This window comes from Apodemus sylvaticus, chromosome 2 (genome assembly GCF_947179515.1).
Source record: "Apodemus sylvaticus chromosome 2, mApoSyl1.1, whole genome shotgun sequence".
NCBI lineage: Eukaryota > Metazoa > Chordata > Mammalia > Rodentia > Muridae > Apodemus > Apodemus sylvaticus.
In genome coordinates, this window is record NC_067473.1 from 93,971,551 (window position 1) to 93,995,948 (window position 24,398).

At 39.4% G+C, this 24,398-nt stretch overlaps 1 pseudogene and 1 gene segment (V, D, J or C); one reads left to right on the top strand and one right to left on the bottom strand.

The window, feature by feature from the left end:
• Window positions 1-5,100: 5,100 nt before the first annotated feature.
• On the top strand, window positions 5,101-5,645 carry LOC127677949 (Ig kappa chain V-V region L6-like). The segment is given in 2 exon segments: window positions 5,101-5,204; window positions 5,326-5,645. Coding segments are annotated over 2 exon segments (375 nt in total).
• A 410-nt stretch (window positions 5,646-6,055) lies between these two features.
• On the bottom strand, window positions 6,056-6,194 carry LOC127679600 (uncharacterized; annotated as a pseudogene).
• Window positions 6,195-24,398: the final 18,204 nt, after the last annotated feature.

Genomic DNA, 24,398 nt, shown 5'->3' on the forward strand with positions numbered 1-24,398 from the left:
TGGTTTCTATGGTATCTTCGGCATCTGAGATTCTTTCTTTCATCTCTTGTATTCTGTTGTTTATATTTGCATCTATGGCCCCTGATTTCTTCTCAAGGTTTTCTATCTCCAAAGTTGTCTCCCTTTGTGATTTCTTAGTTGTTTCTACTTCTGTTTTTAGGTCCAGGATGGTTTTGCTCAGTTCCATCATTTGTTTGTCTGTGTTTTCCTGTATTTCTTTAAGAGATTTTTGTGTTTCCTCTTTCATGACTTCTGCCTGTTGACTCAAGTTCTCCTGCATTTCTTTAAGTTTTTTTTGCCTTTCTTCTTTATTGGCTTCTATCTCTTGGGCCTTATTCTCCTGCATTTCTTTAAGTGTTTTTTTGTGTTTCCATTAAACATGTTTCTAGCTTATTCATGTTCCCCTGTATTGCTTTAAGAGATTCATTTATGTCCTTTTTGTGTTCTTCTAGCAGCATCATGAACAGTGATTTTAAATCCAAATCTTGTTTCTCTGGTGTGTTGGCATAACCAGGACTTGCTGATGTTGGAGAGTTTGGTTCAGATGCTGCCATATTGCCTAGATTTCTGTTAGTAGCGTTCCTGCGTTTGCCCTTTGCCATCTTGTTCTCTGGAGCTAATTGGTCTTGTCTCCGGCTGGTGTTTCAGACTCCTGAGAGGCTCTAGGGCTATTTCTGCAACACTGGAGGGCAGGGTTTCCCCTGTTGCAGATTGCTGATGTGCTTTCCTCCTCTTGGGTGCCCTTGCAGCCCTAGTGTTCTTTGCCCCAGATTGTGTCTGTGAGCCAGAAGGTGCCCTTTTGCTCCTTCAGGGAGTGCTGAGGCTGTATGCTGCAGGGACATTTTCTGCATGCTGATCTCTCTGCTGGGCAGCAGAACTCCCAACCGGGTTGGTGCACACAAGGCTAGCCTAGCTGCTCAGGCCCTGAGTCTAGGCAAAAGCCTGGCAGGCCAATGTCGGAGCAAAGTTCCCCTCAGCTGTGAGTGTTAATTGGGTCTGTCAGGTGGCTAGGATGGTGGCGTGCGCGCTCCCTGAGAGTGCTGGGAGAGTCTGCTGGGCTAACATCCTCCTGGCTGGGTCAGAACACAGATGGCCCACCGAGCAGCCCAGGGCCTGGGGGCAGTCCAGGGCCTGACGTCTGAGACCCCTGCTATGTCTGCCTCGGGCTATGCCTGTTAGCTGGTTTGGTTTTGCCTGCTAGGTCTCTCTGGCTTCCCGTAGGCAAAATGGCGGTGGTGCGCAAACTGGCCCGGATAAACAACCTCCTGGCCGGGTCGGCACACAGATGGCCCACCGAGCAGCCCAGGGCCTGGGGGCAGTCCAGGGCCTGACCGTCTGAGACCCCTGCTATGTCCGCCTCTGGCTATGCTTGTTAGCCGGTTTGGTTTGGCCTGCTAGGTCTCTCTGGCTTCCCTTAGGCAAAATGGCGGTGGTGCGCGTGCCGGCCGGGGGGGGGGGGACCTCCTGGCCGGGTTTGCACCCCGGTGGCTCCCCATCAGCCCAGGGCCTGGGTGCAGGCCAATGCCCGTCGGGCTTAGACCCCCGCGATGTTGGTCTCGGGTTATATTTGCGTACCTCAGTCTGATTTCTCTGGCGACCGAGAACCAATATGGAGCCCTCGTAACTGACTGGCGGGAGGCAGAGTTCTGATGTGGCTTCTGTGATTTCTTTCTTTGTATCTTCCTTGACCAAGGTATCATTGAGTAGAGTATTGTTCAGTTTCCATGTGTATGTGGGCTTTCTGGTGTTTTTGTTGTTATTGAAGACCACTTTTACTTCATAGTGATCTGATAGGAGGCATTGGATTATTTTGATCGTCTTATATTTGTTGAGGTCTATCTTGTGACCAACTATATGATCAATTTTGGAGAAGGTACCATGAGGTACTGAGAAAAAGGTATATTCTTTTTCTTTGGGATGAAATGTTCTCTATATATATATCTGTTAAATCCAATTGGACCAAAGCTTCAATTAGTTTCACTGTGTCCCTGTTTAGTTTCTGTCTTCTATTGAGGAGAGTAGGGTGTCGAAATCACCCACAATTATTGTGTTAGATGCAATGTGTGCTTTGAGCTTTAGTAAAGTTTCTTTTATGAATGAGGGTGCCCTTGCATTTGGAGCATATATGTTCAGAATTGAGAGTTCTTCTTGGTGAATTTTTCCTTTGACCAGCAAGAAGTGTCCTTTTGTGTTTCTTTTGATGACTTTAGGTTGAAAGTCAATTTTATCTGATATTAGAATGGTTACTCTGGCTTGTTTCCTGAAACCATTTGCTTGTAGAATTGTCTTCCAGACTTTTACTCTAAGGTAGTTTTTGTCTTTGACACTGAGTTGTGTTTCCTGTATTCAGCAAAATGTAGGATCCTGTTTCCTTATCCAGTCTGTTAGACTATGTCTTTTTATTGGGGAATTGAGTCCATTGATGTTAAGAGATATTAAGGAATAGTGATTATTGCTTCCTATCTTTTTTGATGTTAATTTTATATTTGAGTGGTTATCTTCTTCTGGGTTTGATGAAAGAAGGTTACTATCTTGCTTTTCCCAGTGTGTAGTTTCCCTCCTTTTATTGGTGTTTCTCCCCTATTATCCTTTGTAGGGCTGGATTTGTGGAAAGATATTGTGTAAATTTGGTTTTGTCATGGAATATCTTGGTTTCTCCATCTATAGTGATTGGGAGTTTTGCTGGATATAGTACTCTTGGCTGGCATTTGTGTACCCTTAGAGTCTGCATGAGTTCTGCCCAGGATCTTCTAGGTTTCATGGTCTCTGGTGAGAAGTCTGGTGTAATTCTGATAGGTCTTCCTTTATATGTTACTTGTCCTTTTTCTTTTACTGCTTTTAATATTCTTTCTTTGTTTAGTACATTTGGGGTTTTGATTATTATGTGACGGGAGGTATTTCTGTTCTGGTCCAGTCTGTTTGGAGTTCTGTAGGCTTCTTTTATATACACGGGCATCTCTCTTTTTAGGTTAGGGAAGTTTTCTTCCATAATTTTGTTGAAGATATTTGCTGGCCCTTTAAGTTGTAAATCTTCACTCTCATCTATACCTATAATCCTTAGGTTTGGTCTTCTCATTGTGTCCTGGATTTCTTGGATGTTTTGGGATACAAGCTTTTTGCATTTTGCATTTTCTTTGACTCTCGAGTCCATGGTTTCTATGGTATCTTCCGCATCTGAGATTCTTTCTTCTATCTCTTGTATTCTGTTGTTGATATTTGCATTTATGGTCCCTGATTTCTTCCCAAGGTTTTCTATCTCCAAAGTTGTCTTCCTTTGCGATTTCTTATTTGTTTCTTCTTCTGTTTTTAGATTCTGTATGGTTTTGCTCAGCTCCTTCTATGTCTTTTTTGTTTGTGTTTTCCTGTAATTCTTTAAGAGATTTTTGTGTTTTCTCTTTCATGACTTCTGCCTCTTGACTAAAGTTCTCCTGTATTTCTTTAAGTGATTTGTGCATTTCCTCCTTATTGGCTTCTATGTTTTGATCCATATTCTCCTGAATTTCTTTAAATGATTTTTGTGTTTCCCTTGTTAGGGCTTCTAACTTTTGATCCATTTTCTCCTGAATTTCTTTAAGAGATTTTTTACGTCCTTCATGTGTTCCTCTAACAGCATCATGACCAGTGATTTTAAATCCAAATCTTGTTTTTCTGGTGTGTTGGTGTATCCAGGACTTGTGTTTTTGGAGAATTGGCTTCTGATGCTGCCATATTGCCTTGATTTCTTTTAGTAACGTTCCTACATTTTCCTTTGCCATCTAGTTCTTACTGGAGTTAGTTGGTCTTGTTGTCCCTGACCAACCTGTGACAACAACGTTCCTACATTTTCCTTTGCCATCTAGTTATCACTGGAGTTAGTTGGTCTTGTTGTCAGTGACCAGGCTTTAACCTCTTGTGAGCCTGTAAGGCTATTTCTGCAACACTGGATGACTGGGTTTCCTCTGGCACAGATTGCTGATATGCTGCCATCTACCATTATTATATCTATATGAAAATTTCCATGATAATCTTCCATTTTAACATGTTTTTCTACATTTTCTACAATTTTATAAGATACTTTCCTCATAAATCTTCAATTCTATCATAAAATGTTTCTATCACCTTTTAAAATTAATTTAGTCATGTTTTTTATGTCTACCGTTTTACTCTTTTATTTTCCATGAAAATTGTCAATTTTAAAGTGTTTTCTATATATCTCTGCTATTTTATCAGAAATATTTTCCATGTAAATCTTTAATTTTATCATAAAATGTTTTTACTTTTTTTCAATAAAAGAACCCGCTTTTCAAAAAAGTATGTGCAAACATTTATGCATCATAGCTTGTTTGGAGACTGGGACCTACATGTAGACAGCAAAGCTGCTGCATGAATGAGGATAAAGCCTCCAATTACTGCTCGAGAACAAAATATGAAAATAGCAGTGTTTTTTGTCATAGTACTCAATTTTATCATCACTAGTCATCCTCTATGCTGAGAAAATATGGGAAATAGCAGCAAATGGTAGAAAAGAGGAAAATATGGTGCATCCCAAACTGAGCAAAAGTTGTACCCAGTCAGTCTCTGAATAGGAATGTACCCAGATCTTCACATTGAGTCCGAAATTCAGGTAACACAGATTGGTCAGATCAAGGTGTCATATGTGCATATGCAATGTATTTCTTCACTTTGAACTGTAGTAGCAAAGTTAATGCTGTAAAATCTCATGTTTTAAATCAGTAAAATGGTAATGACAAATTATCCTTTTAATTTCAAGAAATGTCTACCCCAAACAATTCACAAGGGGAACACTTAGTAATTTTTTAACCAAATAGAATTATTTGAGTAAGTTAAAAGTCTTATAGTTTCTTCTATGTTGAATAGCCTAGTATGCCTTTGAAATATGCTGTTCAAAATAGAGACTACAAATGTTAGAGTTATCAGCTATAATTTTAATCTTTGCAAAGAAATTCTCTGGAGACATACAAGTGGTTTGACCTTAGGCATCTGGGGACACTGAGCTTGTGCTAAGTGTTGAGATGTGTAATCATTGCACCTGTGTCCAGTGCTAACTGGTTCTTAATGATTTGCATGCCCTCACTGCACCACCTTGGGGACTTCTTCATAAACCAGTCACATGTGTACTGTGGCATAGTCATTGCAGTCAGGACTCAGCATGGACATGAGGACTCCTGCTCAGTTTCTTGGGTTCTTGTTGCTCTGGTTTCCAGGTAAAATGAACTAAAATGGGATTTTCACTGTTACAAAGTGATTAGTGTTGACTGACATTTGGGGGTTGTCCTCTTTTATCATGCTTACCTATGTGGATATTCATTATATCTCCACTCCTAGGAGCCAGATGTGACATCCAGATGACCCAGTCTCCATCCATGTCTGCCTCTCTGGGAGAGAGAGTCAGTATCACTTGCAAGTCAAGTCAGGATATTAGCATTTATTTAAACTGGTACCAGCAAAAACCAGGGAAATCTCCTAAGCTCATGATCTATGATGCAACCAGCCGGGAAGATGGGGTCCCAACAAGGTTCAGCGGCAGTGGATCTGGGTCAGATTTTTCTCTCACCATCAGCAATGTGGAGTCTGAAGATATGGGAATCTATTACTGTCTACAGTATGATGAATACCCTCCCACAGTGATACAAGTCATAACATAAACCCCATGGAAGCAGAAGTGAGAGACTTGGCTGCTCCATCTGCTTCTCCTCATGAATCACCCACTCAAAGTGCTTCTCAGGTATCATAGGACTCTCTGAGGGTCTGGGGTCATGTCAGGTGTGGTCTTGGTGTGCTCTGCTCTGCTCATGCATTATGGTCTCAGACTGTTTGTTTTATCAGGCCAGCTCCCTGTCTGGGCCTCATGGTTCTTGCCTGGTGGTTACCTTGGGGTCATTCCCCACCTTGTCCACCTTAGTGGCTCCTTGAAAGTATTGTCTGTCTCAGGCTCACTCATGCCCATGGCCTTGGTCATAGGACGTTTTATTCTAGTCTCTGGATCCCCTTCCTGGAAGACTGTCTGCTCTTGCCTTGTGCTAGTGCAACTGTCTTAGGCTTACTTCTTTCAGGGAATATTAGGCTACTACTCATTCTGATGTTCATAGGTCAGGGCAGTGAGCTGAGCACATACATAGCCCCTCTCTTCACTGCCTCCTACTGATACTTGTATGACACAAAAGACACACACTATAATGCCTCTCTGATGTAGTAGTTCACAGCAGTCTTGATAACTCTAATTTTATACATCAGAGAAGAATAAAGTCAAAAGATATAATGCTACTTTTCTAGGGTTTCAGTTGTCCTAGTTATGCTGTCCTTTGTCTATGTACATCAATTCCAGACTGAGTTTACCAACTTTCAAAACTCTTTAGGAATATTATTTGCATTATGTTGAGTTTATTAGGGAACTGGAGATGATATACATTTAAATCTAATTTTTGGGATTGGAGAGAAAGCCCAGTGCTTAAGAGCTTTTGTCTATATTAAAAGGAGCATGAGTTTGATTCTTAGTCCCTGTATGGTGACCAACAGTTTCTTGTGTATGTATATATATATATATATATATATATATGAGTGCTCTGTGTTTACCACACATGCACACACACTCAATCCCACATGCATGCACACACAATCACACCCTCATGCACACACACACACACGCACACACACATACACACACACACACAGACAGTGTCACCTGAAGAGGGAATCTCTTACCATTCAAAATGGTTGTCAGTCATGATATGGGTGCTGGGAATTGAACCCAGGACCTCTGCAAGATCAGTCAGTGCTCTTCACCACCACACATCTATTTTTAATTTCATTGATATTGGATCTATCACCATCTTCTGTCCTTTGTTGGTACTAGACATGTACATAATATTCTTAGGGACATGCAAAAAATATGTACCTTCAGTTTTTAAAAAAGCAGTTCACAGTATGAACAGAGATATGTTCAGTATTATCTTGCATGCTTTTTAATGTACAGGGGCTATTCTTCTATTCTAAGTGCATGTAGAGGTTTTATTGAAATTACTTTCAATTAACTATGTTGAGGTTCCTTGATTTATGAATTTGTATAGTAGCAGTATCAGCAAATATTTTATTTCATGCATTTCACTGCTCATATCTTACTACATTTGTTGTATTGTGCTATTGTTTTAGATATAAATGGCAATAGTAGACATTTTGGTCTTTTATATAACCTGAGGCACAAATGTCCAACATTTTTTCCTTGAATATTATATTTGTCTGAGCTTTATGTATATATATATGTGTGTGTGTGTGTTTGTATGTGTGTGTGTCTGAACACATGACAGTAAGATATTTTTCTGACTATGCTTTCTTCTTAAAGATTTATGATGAAGAGTTAATGACTCCCATAGAAGTGATTTAAGATACTATAGAGATAATAATATAAATTTTCCTTAATTTTCAAAAGGATGAACTATATGAATACAATGTACAATGTTAAAGTGGCTGTTGTCTTGGGAGATACATTCAACTAGATGATAATGCCTCCCAAGAGGGAAACAATGTGGTGAATGTAGAGAATCAGAGGGGAAAGAAGTGGATGAGGAACATGAGGAAGAGACACCAAAATTAAATTTATTTTATTCCTTTCTACTATATCCCTGTCTCTACTTACACCCCAACCAAACAACTTTGTTTTATTATTTTTAATTAAAAAAGAAAATTTCTCTATAGTGTCAGAAGTTTTAGTGTTGACACTTGCTCCTCTGTAATTTTTTTGTCTCTGTCTCCTGTATGCAATCACTGTTGTCCTTAAACCATATCAGCAAGAAGATCAAAGCACGAACCTGTTCTACTTCCAGTGTTTCCATCTCAGGGAATATTCACTGTCTTCATTCCTCAGAAAATTTTTATTTTTTAAAGAAAGTGTGATATAGCCTTCATGATAGAAATATATAGATGTATATAACAGAAAAAACTTGGTAAACCTGGAGAAAACACAAATATTTATAAAGCTAGCAATCCTCAAATTTTAGGACTTTCAGTGCACATTTGGTGACTAGACCAACAGATATATGGACAGGAAGATGATATAAAAATAATCTCTATCTATGTGACCCTCTATCTATCCACCATAAAGTAAAACAGACCATTAATACTTGGAAAACAGCCCAAGATTTTCTACTCTCTTTTGCTCATGATGTTATTTTTTTCTATTTTATATCCTTTAACTACAGCATTATGACTTCTTAAATTCTTTAAGGGGACTAATGTGAATTCTGGGGGAGAGACATTTAGAGATTTCTGACGTGACACCACGAAAAACCAGGATCATTCAAATTCATCATATCTGTGATTCATAAACGTACTTATTTTATAACACATTGTACTATAGAATTTACTTTAACTGTGATATATGACAAAATCTAAGATAATTGTTTGAGGAAACAATTCTCTGCATGCATCAGAGTGACAGTCAATTTTTTAAAAATATTTATTTATTTATTATATGTAAGTACACTGTAGCTGTCTTCAGATGCCAGAAGAGGGAGTCAGATCTCTTTATGGATGGTTGTGAGCCACCATGTGTATGCTGGGATTTGAACTCATGACCTTTGGAAGAATAGTCAGTGCTCTTACCCGCTAAGCCATCTCTCCAGCCTGACAGTAGTCAATTTTAAGTAATACAAGCCATTGGCAAACAGTGAAATGTTTCAAATAAAAAAGTTGAGTGAAGAGTGTGTAAGACAGGGGAATAATGCCCCATCTCCCTTTCTTAAGACAAAGTTTCACAGCATAAAGAAGGAAATACTTGAGAAAGCCCATGACTGAAAGCCTGGGGATTTGCTAATTAAAGTAAAATCATTAAAATGATGAGACCTCTGAACTTCGTCACACATTGGGATCAAAGATACTTGAGAACTACAGAATACCCCAAAACAATGACTTTCAGTTTCATAGAACTAAAATTTGTAGCAAAAGGAGATTAAGAAGACTTCTGGGGAAAGGTAGATATTTAGAGGTTTCTGACTTGTGACTCCTTGGATGACCAAGGACAGTTAAATTCAAAAGAATATTGGAGATCTTGGAAGAGGTGACAAGAAGGGCTAGAGAGATGACAGCACAGTTAAGAACACTGGCTGATCTTTCAGAGCACCTGGGTTTAGTTCTTAGCATGTAGTTTGTGGCTCACAACCATTTATAGCTCCAGTTTTATGGAATCAGATGATGCATTCTTCTGGGCACAGGCATGTATGTCATCATGCATAAATGCAAGTAAGAACATTCTTACCTGTAAAATTAAATGAAACAACCTTAAAAACTAAGAAAGCAGATTTGCAAGCAGAAGCTGAAAGAACACAGAATAGAAAGTGTGAAACAACCAGTGACTCAAGCAAGAGCTCTATAGGTGGGACTCAGTGATGGGAGCACCACAGGATAAACCAGAGATCTGTCATTCCCACCCACAGAAAAAGCCCACAGTGTTTACAATGCTGAACACTATTGATAGCATTTAATGTTTCAGTGATTCTTCTTGCTTGGCAGAATTGCACTTGAGGAGAAGCCTCTTCTATCATGCAATATGTCAGAGGCTAGTCTGTAGACCTAGAAACAAGAAACAAAAACAAATCAGGGAACCAGAAGCAAAGTCCACAGATATACTCCTAGGCAGTAAGAAGGCTAGATGGTGAGATGCTGAGAAATAGTGTCAGGAGGAAAATCAGGTTATGGATCACACAGAGGTTGGGACATTATTTGCTGTGGGAAAGGATTAACAACATTGGAGAATAAGTGCAGGGAACAGTAGTCTTAGTCCAATGAACACCTTAGCTTCTACTGCTCATCCCTGTTGTGTGCTGTCTGCAGAGATGGTAACCCAAGTACAGCAAATTACTTGCCTTCTGCAATATCTCTTTTTCTACATGATACTGTGCTTCTGGGCAAGATCTGGAAGCTTTGAGACTCTAAGGCAGATTTGTAGGTTCACTAAGATACACATTCCAGTGTAGATGTATTTTTTCCAGTGTAGATATATTATTTGAACTTACAGCTCAAATCGTTTGGACTGGTAGTATATGTGTGTGTTTCAGACTGTGGGAGAAAATTTTCTATAGTGAACACAGTGCTATATGGCAGCAATCTCTTGACTTACCAGACTCAGCAACAGCTCAACTGATTAAAAAAATAAGAGTAATTATCTTACTACCCCCAAATGCAGAAGATTCCATTTAGGGACTAGAAAAATTCAGTCCAAATTTTTGTTTGTGTTTATTTTTTAATATTAAATATTTTAATATTATATTTGCTTTTTATTGCTAGCTTTCTTTCTTTGCTATTCTCTCATACAGTATACCCCAAACTACAGTTTCTACTCCCTCCACTCTCCCCAGGTTCTTCACCGATCCTGTCTTCTGGATCCACTGCTCCTCCATTTCTTCTCAGAAAAGAGCAGTACCCCCCCCCCCCCCCAGGGATATCAACCAAAAATGGCACTGCATAATGCAATGCCACTAGGCACAGTCCTTCATATCAAAGCTAGATGAGGCAATTCAGTAAGAGGAACAAGGTCCTAAGTGTAGGCAAAGGAGTCAGACACATCCAGACTACCACTGTCAGGAGTCCTATAAAACTGTAAGATAAACAAGCATAACATATATGCAAAGAATCTAGTGCAGACACCCATTCATGCTCTGATTGCTTCTCCATCTCTGTGAGCTCCTATGAAGCTCTGCTTAGGATTCTGTTCTCTTACATGACCATGTTCTCTGGATTCCTTGCCACCCTGGCTTCCTCCATCCTTTCTCTTCCTCTTCTGCTGGGTTCCCCAAGTTCTGCATGTTTGACTGTGCATCTCTGTAGGTGCTCCTATCCTCTACCATAAGACATCTCTTTAGTGACAGTAGGCTATGCACAGATCTATGAGTTTAGCAGAATACCATTAGGACTCATTTTATTTACACTTTTCTTTTTGACCAGGAGTGTATGGTTCTGTGTTCAATCTCTGGGCTATCCAACTTCCATTTCCTGACTTCCCAGATATTATTGGCTATGGGATCCCTCCTGTGTCATTGACCTCAGGAGAGACCAGTCATAAGTTAGTCACTCTTACAAGTTCTGAGTCACCATTGCCTCAGCATATTTTGTATTCAGGACAGGTTTTTGGTCAAATATTTTGTGGAGGTTGGTGTCTCAGGTTTACCACTTACAGCCCTGTGTGGTTACAGAAGATGGGGGTTCAAGCTCCATATACTCCATTGCTCGGAGTCCTTGCTTGGGTCACCCTTATAGGTTCCAGGAAGCTTCTTGTGTGCTAGATTTCCATACAGCCTCCCAAGGATGGGGTGTGTTCCATCTATTTGCTTAAAAATTTCCTGATGCCACTTTTTTTAAATACCTGAATAATACTCTATTGTGTGAGTGTGCCACAATTTCTTTATCCTTTCTTCAATTGAGGAACATCTATGATGTTTCCACTTTGTTCCTGTTAGGAATAATGCTACCATGCACATAGGTGAGCAAGTGTCCTCATGATAGGATGGAGCATCCTTTCATGTATGTCCATCACTGATATGTATAGCTGGGCCTTCAGGTAAGTCTATTGCTCATTTTCTGAGAAACCTCCATATTGATTTCCATAGTGGCTGTATAAGTTTGTACTCCCACCAGTAATAGAGAAGTGTGCTTTCCTAGTTACACATTCTCACCAGCATGAGTGGTACTTATGTTATTGATCTTAGCCATCTGGTTGGTGTAAGATGGAACTTCAAAGTAGTTTGGATTAGCATTGCCATGATCAGTAAGGATTTTGAATGTTTATTTAAGTGTTTATATCTGAACCCCATTTTTATTTGGATTACTTGGTTTGTTGATCTCTAGTTTCTTGAGTTCTTTATGAGAACAAAGGGATGTGAAGAAAAAGAATGTATAGGGAGGATGAGCCCTGGGGCCCATTTGTTCACCACCTGTGTTTTGTCTATGTTGAAGAAGACAGGTCTCATTCTCTAGGATGGGGCATGTGACAGTTATGTCTGTGCAATGGGCATTCCAGATGAGAGATAACCTGTGCTATAATGAAGAATATGATATGGATGGAACAGGATTATATAATTTATGTTTACGAGCTACTTAGGCCATTCATTTAACTTGTCCCATTAAAAGGGGGAATTATAGTATATAAAGAATTATATGTGAAAGGAAACATCTCATCTAGAAAACAACTGCAAAGATTGATCAGGAAGTTTGTCCATAATTTTTCACTTCTCTCTCATAATTTCAGCTTCCGCTGGTGATGTTGTTATAAACCAAACTCATTATCCCTGTTGTCAGTCTTAGAGGTCAAACCTTTATCTTTTGCAGGTCTAATCAGAGTCTCCTACCTAGTAATGTATACACCTATTTGTATCGATAGCTGCAGAAGCCAGGTCAAATTCTATAGCTCCTGATCTACAAGGTTTCCAACAAATTTTCAGGGATCCCAGACAGGTTTACTGGCAGTGGGTCAGGTACAAATTTCACCCTCAAGATCAGCAGAGTGGAGTCTGAAGATTTGGGAGTTTATTACAGCATATAACATATTTTTGTTCTGCCCAGAAAGATACAGAGCATAACAGAAACATCCTTCGTTGAAATGGTACAGCTGTCAAATAATTTAGTGCTCCATGAGTGAGAATTGCTAAACAAATGGAGATATTGGTTGCATCTGAGGGCACTGGAGCATGAACTCATTATCAACACTTCAAGTGTCATACTTTTCTGGCCTCACCAACTGCAATAAATAGGACATCACATCTGGCTTAGGATAATAGTGAAAAGGTGCCCTCTCCGCAGCCACCAATGATGGTGAAGCTGAGTGAAAACCCACTGTGATCCTACATATCTTGTACTCAATACTCTCCCATGAAAGAGACAGGAGCCTAAGACATCCTCCTTTGTTAAACTATTTCCTTTATTATATAATTATTTTATTTTCCACATTTTATGCTCTTGACTTAAACTGTATTTTGTTTATATAAATATTGCCTATCCTATTTCCCTTTTTTCTATATGTGTAAGGTATGACATTAAACAAAATTTTCAGACTATGTCTTTTTTAATAGGATATTTTATTTATTTACATTTCAGATGGTTTCCCCTCTGCAAACTACCTATCCCATCCCTCCTTACCCTGCTTCTAAGTGGGTGCTTTCCCACCCACCTACCCTCTTCCAGCTCACTGCCCTAGTATTCCTCTACACTGCAGCATCAAGCCTTAACCAGACTAAGGGCCTCCCCTCCCATTGATGCAGATAGGCCCCTTCAGCTCCTTCACTCCTTCCCCTACCTGCTCTATTGGGGTCCCTGTGCTCAGTCTGATGGTTGGCTGTGATCATCCACATCTCTATTGGTCAAGATATGGCAGATTGTCTCAGGGGACAGCTGTATCAGGCTTCTGCCAACAAGTGCATCTTGGCATCAGCAATAGTGTCTAGGTTTGGTGTCTGTATGTGGGATGGATTCACAGGTGGGGCAGTCTCTAGATGGCCTTTCCTTCAGTCTCTGCTCCAGTCTTTGTCCCTGTACTTCTTTTAGACATGAGCAATTCTGGGATAAAATTTTGGAGATGGGTGTGTTGCCCCATCCCTCAAACAGGGGGCCATGTTTAACCTCTGGATATGATCTGGACAGGTTCTTCTTACACTATGTGTGGTATTTCAGATAATGTAATCCCCATGGGGTCCTGGGAGGCTCTTGCTTTCCTGGCATCTGGGACTTTCTGGTTACTACCTAGATCCCATCCCCCATTGCTACACACCTCTGTTCAATTTCCTGATCCTCTGTACATCTCCTTCATCTCCACCATACCTGATTCTTCTTCTCTTTTCCCCTCATCCATTTCCATTCTTCACAAATATCTCCTACCCTCTCCTTCCCTTGATTGTTCTGTTCCCCCTTCTTAGTATAATGGAAACATTCACTCTTTGGTCTTCTGTAGTCCTCTTGAGCTTCATGCGGTCCATGAGTTCTATCGTGGGTATTCCACACTCTTCTCCTAATATCCACTTATTAGTGAGTAAATACCATGTGTGTTCTTTTGTGACTGAGTTACCTCACTCAGGATCTTCTTTTCTTTTCTTTTTTTTCTTTTTTTTTTGTTTTTATTCATATTTTTATTTTCTATATTCTTTGTTTACATTCCAAATGATTTCCCCTTTCCCGGATCCCCCCTCCCCATATGTCCCATAAACCTTCTTCTCTCCATCCCTTCTCCAATCACCTCCCTTCTTTTTCTCTGTCCTTATATTCCCTTCCAATGCTAGATCAATCCTTTCCGGGATCAGGACCCTCTCCATACTTCTTCATGGGAGCCATTTGTTACGCAATTTGTGCCTTGGGTATTCAGGACTTCTGGGCTAATTAATATCCACTTATCAGAGATTGCATTCCATGTGTATTCTTTTGTCATTGGGTTACCTCACTTAGGATGATATTTTCCAGATCAAACCATTTGTCTAAAAATTTTGTGAATTCATTGTTTCTAACTGCTGAGTAGTATTCCATTGTGTAAATATACCACATTTTCTGTATCCATTCCTCCTTTGAGGGGCATCTTGGTTCTTTCTAGTTTCTGGCTATTATAAATACAGCTACTATGAACATAATGGAGCATGTGTCTTTATTGCATGTCGGGGAATCCTTTGGGTATATGCCCAGGAGAGGTATAGCAGGGTCCTCTGGAAGTCTCATGTCCAGTTTTCTGAGGAACCTCCAGACTGATTTCCACAATGGACTGATTTCCACAATCATCTTACAGCTCCACCAGCAGTGGAGGAGTGTTCCTCTTTCTCCACATCCTTGCCAACACCTGCTGTCTCCTGAGTTTTTGACCTTAGCCATTCTGACTGGTGTAAGGTGAAAGAAATCTCAGGGTTGTTTTGATCTGCATTTCCCTAATGACTAATGATGTTGAGCACTTCTTAAGGTGCCTCTCGGCCATCCGAATTTCTTCAGGTGAAAATTCTTTGTTTAGATCTTAAAAAAAACCCATTTTTTAATAGGGTTATTTGGTTCCCTGGGGTCTAACTTCTTGAGTTCTTTCTATATAATGGATATTAGCCCTCTATCAGATGTGGGGTTGGTGAATATCCTTTCCCACTTTGATGGTTGCCGTTTTGTCCTTTTAACAGTGTTCTTTGCCTTACAGAAACTTTGTAATTTTATGAGGTCCCATTTGTCAATTCTTGATCTTAGAGCATAAGCTAATGGTGATCTGTTCAGAAACTTTTCCCCTGTGCCCATGTCCTCAAGGGTCTTCCCCAGTTTCTTTTCTATTAGTTTCAGTGTGTCTGGTTTTACATGGAGGTCCTTGATCCACTTGGAGTGAAGTTTAGTACATGGAGATAAGAATGGATCAATTCACATTCTTCTGCATGCTGACCTCCAATTGATCCAGCACCATTTGTTGAAAAGGCTATCTTCTTTCCACTGGATGTTTTTGGCTCCTTTGTCGAAGATCAAGTGACCATAGGTGTGTGGATTCATTTCTGGATCTTCAATTTTATTCCATTGGTCCACTTGTCTGTCACTGTGCTAATACCATGCAGTTTTTAACACTATTGCTCTGTAGTATTGCTTGAAGTCAGGGATACTGATTCCCCCAGAATTTCTTTTGTTGTTGAGAATAGTTTTAGCTATTCTGGGTTTTTTGTTACTCCAGATTAATTTGAGAATTGCTTTTTCTAACTCTGTGAAGAACTGAGTTGGGATTTTGATGGGGATTGCATTGAATCTGTAGATCGCTTTTGGCAAGATGGCCATTTTAACTATATTAATCCTGTCAATCCACGAGCATGGCAGTTTTTTCCATTTTCTGAGGGCTTCTTTGATTTCCTTCTTCAGAGACCTGAAGTTCTTGTCACATAGATCTTTCACTTGTTTGGTTAGAGTCACACCAAGATACTTTATATTGTTTGTGGCTATTGTGAAGGGTGTCATTTCCCTAACTTCTTTCTCAGACTGCTTATCCTTTGAGAATAGGAAGGCAAGTGATTTGGTTGAGTTGATTTTATAACCAGCCACTTTGCTGAAGTTGTTTATCAGCTGTAGGAGGTCTCTGGTGTCGGTTTTAGGGTCACTTAAGTAGACTGTCATGTCATCTGCAAATAGTGATAATTTGACTTCTTCCTTTCCAAATTGTATCCCCCTGACCTCCTTATGTTGTCTAATTGCTCTAGCTAGAACTTCAAGTACTATATTGAAAAGATATGGAGAGAGAGGACAGCCTTGTCTAGTCCCTGATTTTAGTGGGATTGCTTCAAGTTTCTCTCCATTTAGTTTGATATTGGCTACCGGTTTGCTGTATATTGCTTTAACGATGTTTAAGTATGGGCCTTGAATTCCTGTTCTTTCTAATACTTTTAGCATGAAAGGATGCTGGATTTTGTCAAATGCTTTTTCTGCATCTAACAAGATGATCATATGGTGTTTTTTTGAGTTTGTGTATGTAGTGGATAGCATTGATGGATTTCCTTATATTGAACCATCCCTGCAGCCCTGGGATGAAGCCTACTTGATTATGGTGGATGATCGTTTTGATGTGTTCTTGGATTCGGTTGGCAAGAATTTTATTAAGTATTTTTGCATCAATATTCATAAGAAAAATTGGCCTGAAGTTCTCTTTCTTTGTTGGATCTTTGTGTGGTTTTGGTATCAGCGTAATTGTGGCTTCATAGAACGAGTTGGGTAGAGTTCCCCCGTCTCTATTTTGTGGAATAGTTTGAAGAGTATTGGTGTTAGGTCTTCTATGAAGGTCTGATAGAACTCTGCACTGAAGCCCGTGCCTTTTTTGGTTGGGAGACTTTCTATGACCCTTTTTATTTCTTCAGGTGTTATGGGATTGTTTAGTTGATCTATTTGATCCTGATTTTGTTTTGGTGTCGGATATCTGTCTAGGAAACTGTCCATTTCCTCCAGATTCTCCAGTTGTGTTGAGTATAGGATTTTGTAGTAGGATCTCATGATTTTTTGCATTTCCTCAGTTTCTGTTGTTATATCTCCCTTTTCATTTCTAAGTTTGTTAATCTGGATACTGTTTCTGTGCCCTTTGGTTAGTCTGGCTAAGGGTTTATCTATCTTGTTGATTTTCTTGAGGAACCAGCTCCTGGTTTTGTTGATTCTTTGTATGGTTCTCTTTGTTTCTACCTGATTGATTTCGGCCCTGAGTTTGATGATTTCCTGCCTTCTACTCCTCCTGGGTGAAATAGCTTCTTTTTGTTCCAGGGCTTTCAGGTGTGTCATTAAGCTGTTAGTGTATGCTCTCTCCATTTTCTTTTTGGAGGCCCTCAGGGCTATGAGTTTTCCTCTTAGCACTTCTTTTATTGTGTCCCATAGATTTGGGTATGTTGTGTCTTCATTTTCATTATGTTCTAAAAAGTTTTTAATTTCTTTCTTTATTTCTTCCTTGACCAAAGTATCATTGAGTAGAATATTGTTCAGTTTCCACATGTATGTGTGTTTTCTGTTGTTTTTGTTGCTATTGAAGACCACTTTTACTCCATAGTGATCTGGTAGGAGGCATGGGATTAGTTTGATCTTCTTATATTTGTTGAGGTCTGTCTTGTGACCAATTATATGGTCTATTTTGGAGAAGGTACTATGAGGTGCCAAGGAAAAGGTATATTCTTTTGCTTTAGGATAGAATGTTCTATATATATCTGTTAAATCTAATTGGTCCAAAGCTTCAATTAGTTTCATTGTGTCCCTGTTCAGTTTCTGTTTTTCTGATCGGTCCATTGAGGAATGTGCAGTGTTGAAGTCACCCACAATTATAGTGTTAGGTGCAATATGTGCTTTGAGCTTTTCTTTTATGAATGAGGGTGCCCTTGCATTTGGAGCATAGATGTTCAGGTTTGAGAGTTCTTCTTGTTGTATTTTTCCTTTGACCAGCAAGAAGTGTCCCTCAGAGTCTCTTTTGATGACTTTGGGTTGAAAGTCAATTTTATCTGATATTAGAATGGCTAGTCTAGCTTGTTTCCTGAGACCATTTGCTTGTAAAATTGTCTTCCAGCCTTTTACTCTAAGGTAGTATTTGCCTTTGACCCTGAGGTGTGTTTCCTGTATGCAGTAAAATGTAGGGTCCTGTTTACGTATCCAGTCAGTTAGTCTATGTCTTTTTATTGGGGTATTGAGTCCATTGATGTTAAGACATATTAAGGAATAGTGATTGTTACTTCCAGTCATTTTTGACATTATTTTTTTTTAAATTTGATTGGTAAACTTCTTTTGGGTTTGATGAAAGGTTACTATCTTGCTTTTTCCAGGGTGAAGTTTCCCTCCTTGTATTGGTGTTTTCCTCCTATTATCCTTTGTAAGGCTGGGTTTGTGGATAGATATTGGGTAAACTTGGTTTTGTCATGGGATATCTTAGTTTCTCCATCTATGGTGATTGAGAGTTTTGCTGGTTTTAGTAGTTTTGGCTGGCATTTGTGTTCTCTTAGAGACTGCATGAGATCTGCCCAGGATCTTCATAGTCTCAGATGAAAAGTCTGCTGTGATTCTGATAGGTCTTCCTTTATATGTTACTTGACCTTTTTCTCTTACTGTCTTTAATATTCTTTCTTTGTTTAGTGCATTTCATGTTTTGATTATTATGTGATGGGAGGTATTTCTGTTCTGGCCCAGTCTATTCGGAATTCTGTAGACTTCTTGTATATTCATGGGCATCTCTCTCTTTAGGTTAGGGAAGTTTTCTTCCATAATTTTATTGAAGATATTTGCTGGCCCTTTAAGTTGTAAATCTTCACTCTATAGGATATTATATGCCTATAATCCTTAGGTTTGGTCTTCTCATTATGTCCTGGATTTCCTGGATATTTTGGGTTACAAGATTTTTGCATTTTGCATTTTCTTTAACTGTTGAGTCCATGGTTTCTATGGTATCTTCAGCATCTGAGATTCTTTTTTTCTATCTCTTGTATTCTGTTGTTGATATTTGCATCTATGTCCCCTGATTTCTTCCCAAGGCTTTCTAACTCCCAAGCTGTCTCCCTTTGAGTTTTCTTAGTTGTTCTACTTCTGACTTTAGATCCTGGATGGTTTTGCTTAGCTCCTTCACTTGCTTGTTTGTGCTTTCCTGTAATTCTTTAAGAGATTTTTGTGTTTCGTCTTTCATGACCTCAGCCTGTTGACCAAAGTTCTCCTGTATTTCTTTAAGTGTTTTTTGCGTTTCTTCCTTATTGGCTTTTGTATTCTCCTGAATTTCTTTCAATGATTTTTGTGTTTCCCTTGCAAGGGCTGCTAACTTTTGATCCATTTTCTCCTGAATTTCTTTAAGTATGTCTTTCATGTGTTCCTGTACCAGCATCATGACCAGTGATTTTAAATCCAAATCTTGTTTTACTGGTGTGATGGGGTATCCAGGACATGCTGTTAAAGGAGAATTGGGTTCAGATGTTGCCATATTGCCTTGATTTCTGTTAGTGACGTTCCTGCATTTGCCTTTTGCCATCTAGTTCTCACTGGTGTTAGTTGGTGTTGTCAATGCTGGACTCACCAGTGCAAGCTGCCTCTTCCCAGGTGGCCTCTGGTGCACAGCTTACCTCCTGCACTGCCTGAAGACAAGGTGCTGTTGCCCAGGCTGTTCAGATTCCAAAGTAGACACCTGAAGGCTCCCGCTGGGGCCTGCTGGATTCACCAGAGTACACTGACTCGCAGCCCGCCTCATGGAAGCCCCTCTTGCCTCTTGTAGGACCTGGAGATGTGGCGTTGCTGCCCAGGCTGATCTGGATCCAGAAGCGGAGAGTTCTGAGGGATCCTACCAGGGGCCTCAGGACTGGAACCTAAGCTCTGTGCCACAGGAGCAAGCTCTGCGCTCCCAGTCTGCTTCCAGTTGCACACCAGGTCTCCCGCACTTCCTGGAGACCAAGTGCTGTGGTCCAGCCTGTTCAGATCCCCAAAGTAGACACCTGAAGGCTCCCACAGGGGCCCGCTGGATTCACCAGAGTACACTGACTCCTCAGGATCTTATTTTCAAGACCTTTCTATTTGCCTGCAAATTTAATGAACTCATCATGTTTCATAGCTGAGTACTATTCCATTGTGTAAATGTACCACATTTCCTATATCTACTCTTCATTTGATATTCCTCAGTTGAGAATTCTCTGTGTAGTTATTTCCCCCATTTTTTTAAAAATAGGGTTATTATTTTCTCTGGAGTCTAACTTCTCGTGTTCTTTGTATACAATGGATATTAGCCCTCTATTGGATGTAGGATTGGTAAAGATTTTTTTCCCCATCTGTTGGTTGCAGTTTTGTCCTGTTGACAGTATCCTTTACCTTAAGGAAGCTTTGAACTTTTATGAGGTTCCATTTGTTGATTCTTGGTCTTGAGGTCTTATTTGTTGAGTCTTGATCTTAGAGCATAAGCCATTGCTGTTCTGTTCAGGAAAATTTCCCCTGGGCCCATGTGCTCAAAGCTCTTCCCCACTTTCTCTTCCATTAATTTCTGTGTATCTGGTTTTATGTGGAGGTCCTTGATCCACTTGGACTTGAGCTTTGTACAAGGAGATAAGAATGGTTTGATTTGCATTTTTTACATTCTGACCTCCACATGAACCAGCACCATTTGTTGAAAATGCTGTGTTTTTCCCCACTGGATGGTTTTAGCTCCTTTGTCAAATATCAAGTGACCATAGGTGTATAGGTTCTTTTCTGGGTCTTCAATTCTATTCCATTGATCTTCCTGTCTGTCCCTGTACCAACACCATACAGTTTTTATTTCCACTATTGCTCTGTAATACAGGTTGACGTCAGGGAAAATTATTCCCCAGAAATTCTTTTATTGTTGAGAATAGTTTTTACTGTCCTGGTGTTTTTGTTATTTCAAATGAATTTGCAAATTCCTCTTCCTCTTTCTTTTTTTTTTTAATTTTTCTTTTAGTCTTTTTTTAAAATTAAATATATCGTTTTGTTTTGTTTTGTTTTTTGAGTCATGGTTTCTCTGTGTAGTACTGTCTGTCCTGGAATTCACTCTGTAGACCAGGCTGGCCTTGAACTCAGAAATCCGCCTGCCTTTGCCTCCCAAGTACTGGGATTACCATGCCCAGCTTAGATATATTCTTTATTTACATTTCAAATGTTGTCCCATTTCCTGGTTCCCCCTCCCCCCAAAATCTGATAAGCCATCTCCCCTTCCCCAGTCAACCCCCCTCCACTTCCCTGTCCTGGTATTCCTCTATACTATGGCATCAAGTCTTTCCAGGACCAAGGACCTCTCTTCCCTTTGGTGTCTAAGAAGACCATCGTCTGCTGTCTATGTGTCTGGAGCCATGGGTAGCTCCATGTGTTCTCTTTGGTTGATGGTTTTGTCCCTGGGAGTTCTGGGAGTGCTAGGTGAATCATATTGTTGTTCCTCCTGTGGCGCTGCAAACCTCTGCAGTTCCTTGGGTCCTTTTTCTAGCTCTTCCATTGGGGACCCTGTGTTCAGTTCAATGGCTGGCTGAGAGTGTACCCCTCTGTATTTCCCATGTACCAGCAAAGCCTCCAAAATGACAGCTATATCTGGCTCCAGTCAGCAAGAACTTGTGGTCATCCATAATAGTGTCTGGGTTTTGTAACTGAATATGGGATGGATCCCTGGATAGGGTAGTCTCTGGAGTCTTTCCCTCAGACTCTGCTCCACCCTTTGTCTCTGTATCTCCTTCTGTGGGTATTTTGTTCCCCTTTCTACAAAGGACCCAAGTATCATTACTTTGTTCTTCCTCTTCTTGGGCATGATTTGATATGTGAATTGTGTCTTGGGTATTCCAAGCTTCTGGGCTAATATTGACTTATCAGTGAGTGCATACCATGTGTGTTTTTTTGTGATTTGGTTACCTCAAAGAGGATGATATTTTCTAGTTCCATCCATTTGTCTAAAAATTTTATGAATTCATTGTTTTTAATGGCTGAATAGTATCCCATTGTGTACATATACCACATTTTCTGTATCCATTCCTCCACTGAGGGACATCTGGGTTCTTTCCAGCTTCTGACTATTTTTTAAAAGATTTATTTATTTATTATATGTAAGTACACTGTAGCTGTCTTCAGACACTCTAGAAGAGGGTGTCAGGTCTCATTACGGATAGTTGTGAGCCACCATGTGGTTGCTGGGATTTGAACTCAGAACCTTCGGAAGAACGGCCAGTGCTCTTAACCACTGAGCCATCCCTCCAGCTCCCAGCTTCTGACTATTATAAATAGGGCTGCTATGAACATAGTGGAGTATGTGTTCTTATTACATGCTGGAGAATCCTTTGAATATATGCCCAGGAATCGTATATCAGGGTCCTCCAGTAGTATTATGCCCAGTTTTCTGAGGAATTTCCAGACTGATTTCCAGAGTGGTTGTACCAGCTTGCAATCCCACCAGCAGTGGAGGAGTGTTCCTCATTCTCCACATCCTTGTCAGCACCTGCTATCTCCTGAGTTTTTTAGCCATTCTGCCTGGTGTGAGGTGCAATCTCAGGGTTGTTTTGATTTGCATTTCCCTGATAACTAAGGATGTTGAACATTTCTTTAGGTGCTTCTCAACCATTTGATATTCTTCAATTGAAAATTCTTTTTTTTAGTGGTGTACCCCATTTTTAATAGGGTTATTTGGTTCTGTGGAGTCTAACTTCTTGAGTTCTTTGTACATATTGCATATTAGCCCACTATTGGATGTAGGATTGGTAAGATGTTTTCCCAATATGTTGGTTGCCACTCTGTTCTATTGACTGTGTCCTTTGCCTTAAAGAAACTTTTTAATTTTATGAGGTCCCATTTGTCAGTTCTTGATCTTAGGACATAAGGTATTGTGTGTTGTTCAAGAAAATTTCCCCTGTGTCCATGTGTTCAAAGCTCTTCCCCAGTTTCTTTTCTATTAGGTACAGTGTGTCTTTATCTGGAGGTCCTTGATCAATTTGGATTTGAGCTTAGTACAAGGAGATAAGAATGGATCGATTTGCATTCTTCTGCATGCTAGAGACCAGTTGAACCAGCAACATTTGTTGAAAAGGCTATCTTTTCCCACTGGATGCATTTAGCTCCTTTGTCAAAGATCAAGCGACCATAGGTGTGCGGGTTCATTTCTGGGTCTTCAATTCTATTCCATTGATCTACCTGCCTGTCACTGTACCAATACCATGTAGTATTTTACACTATTGCTCTGTAATGCTGCATGAGGTCTGGGATACTTACTCCCCCAGAAGACCTTTTACTCTTGGTAATAGTTTTCACTATCCTGGGTTTTTTGTTATTCCAGATGAATTTGAGAATTGCTCTTTCTAACTCTATGAAGAACTGAGTTTGGATTTTGATTGAGTATTGCATTGAATCTGTAGATTGCTTTTGTCAAGATGGCCATTTTTACTATATTAATCTTGCCAATCCAGGAGCATGGAAGATCTTTCCATCTTCTGAAGTCTTCCTTGATTTCTTTTCTTCAGAGACTTGAAGTTCTTGTCATACAGATCTTTCACTTGTTTGATTAGAGTCACACCAAGATACTTTATAGTGTTTGTGTCTATTGTAAAGGGTGTTGTTTCCCTAATTTTATTCTCATCCTGTTTATCCTTTGAGTATAGGAAGGTTACTGATTTGCTTGAGTTAATTTTATATCTGGCCACTTTGCTGAAGTTGTTTATCAGCTGTAGGAGTTTTCTGGAGAGGTATTTTGGGTAGCTTAACTATATTATCATATGATCTGGAAATAGAAATAGTTTGACTTCTTCCTTTCCAATTTGTATCGCTTTCACCTCCTTTTCTTGTCTAATTGCTCTAGGTAGAACTTCAAGTACTAAATTGAATAAATATGGAGAGAGAGGACAGCTTGTGTAATCCCCAATTTTAGTGGGATTGCTTCAAATTTTTCTCCATTTAGTTTAAAGTTGGCTACTAGTTTGCTGTATATTGCTTTTACTATGTTTAGGTTTGGACCTTGAATTTCTGATCTTCCTATGACCATTTGTGTGAAAGGATGTTGAATTTTGTCAAATGCCTTTTCAGCATCTAATGAAATAACCATGTGTTTTTTTTTCTTTGAGTTTGTTTATATAGTGGATTACATTGATGGATTTCTTATTATTTCCTTTTTAAAAATTTTTATTATTATTTCCTTTTTTATTGAAAAGGAAAGCAAAACACTTTATGATAAAATTAAAGATTTACATGGTAAATATTTCAGATAAACACATTAAAATTGAAAATTTTCATGGAAAATTAAAGAGTAAAGTGGTAGACATGTAAAACATTGCTAAATTAATTGAAATATAGAATAGAAACATTTTATGATAGAATTGAAGATTTACATGGGGAATATTTCTGATAAAATTGTAGAAAAATGTAGAAAAACTTGTTAGAATTGAAGATTAATGTGGAAAATTTTATATAGATATAATAATGGTAGGCATAAAAATATTCCTAAGGTGATTGAAAGTGGAATT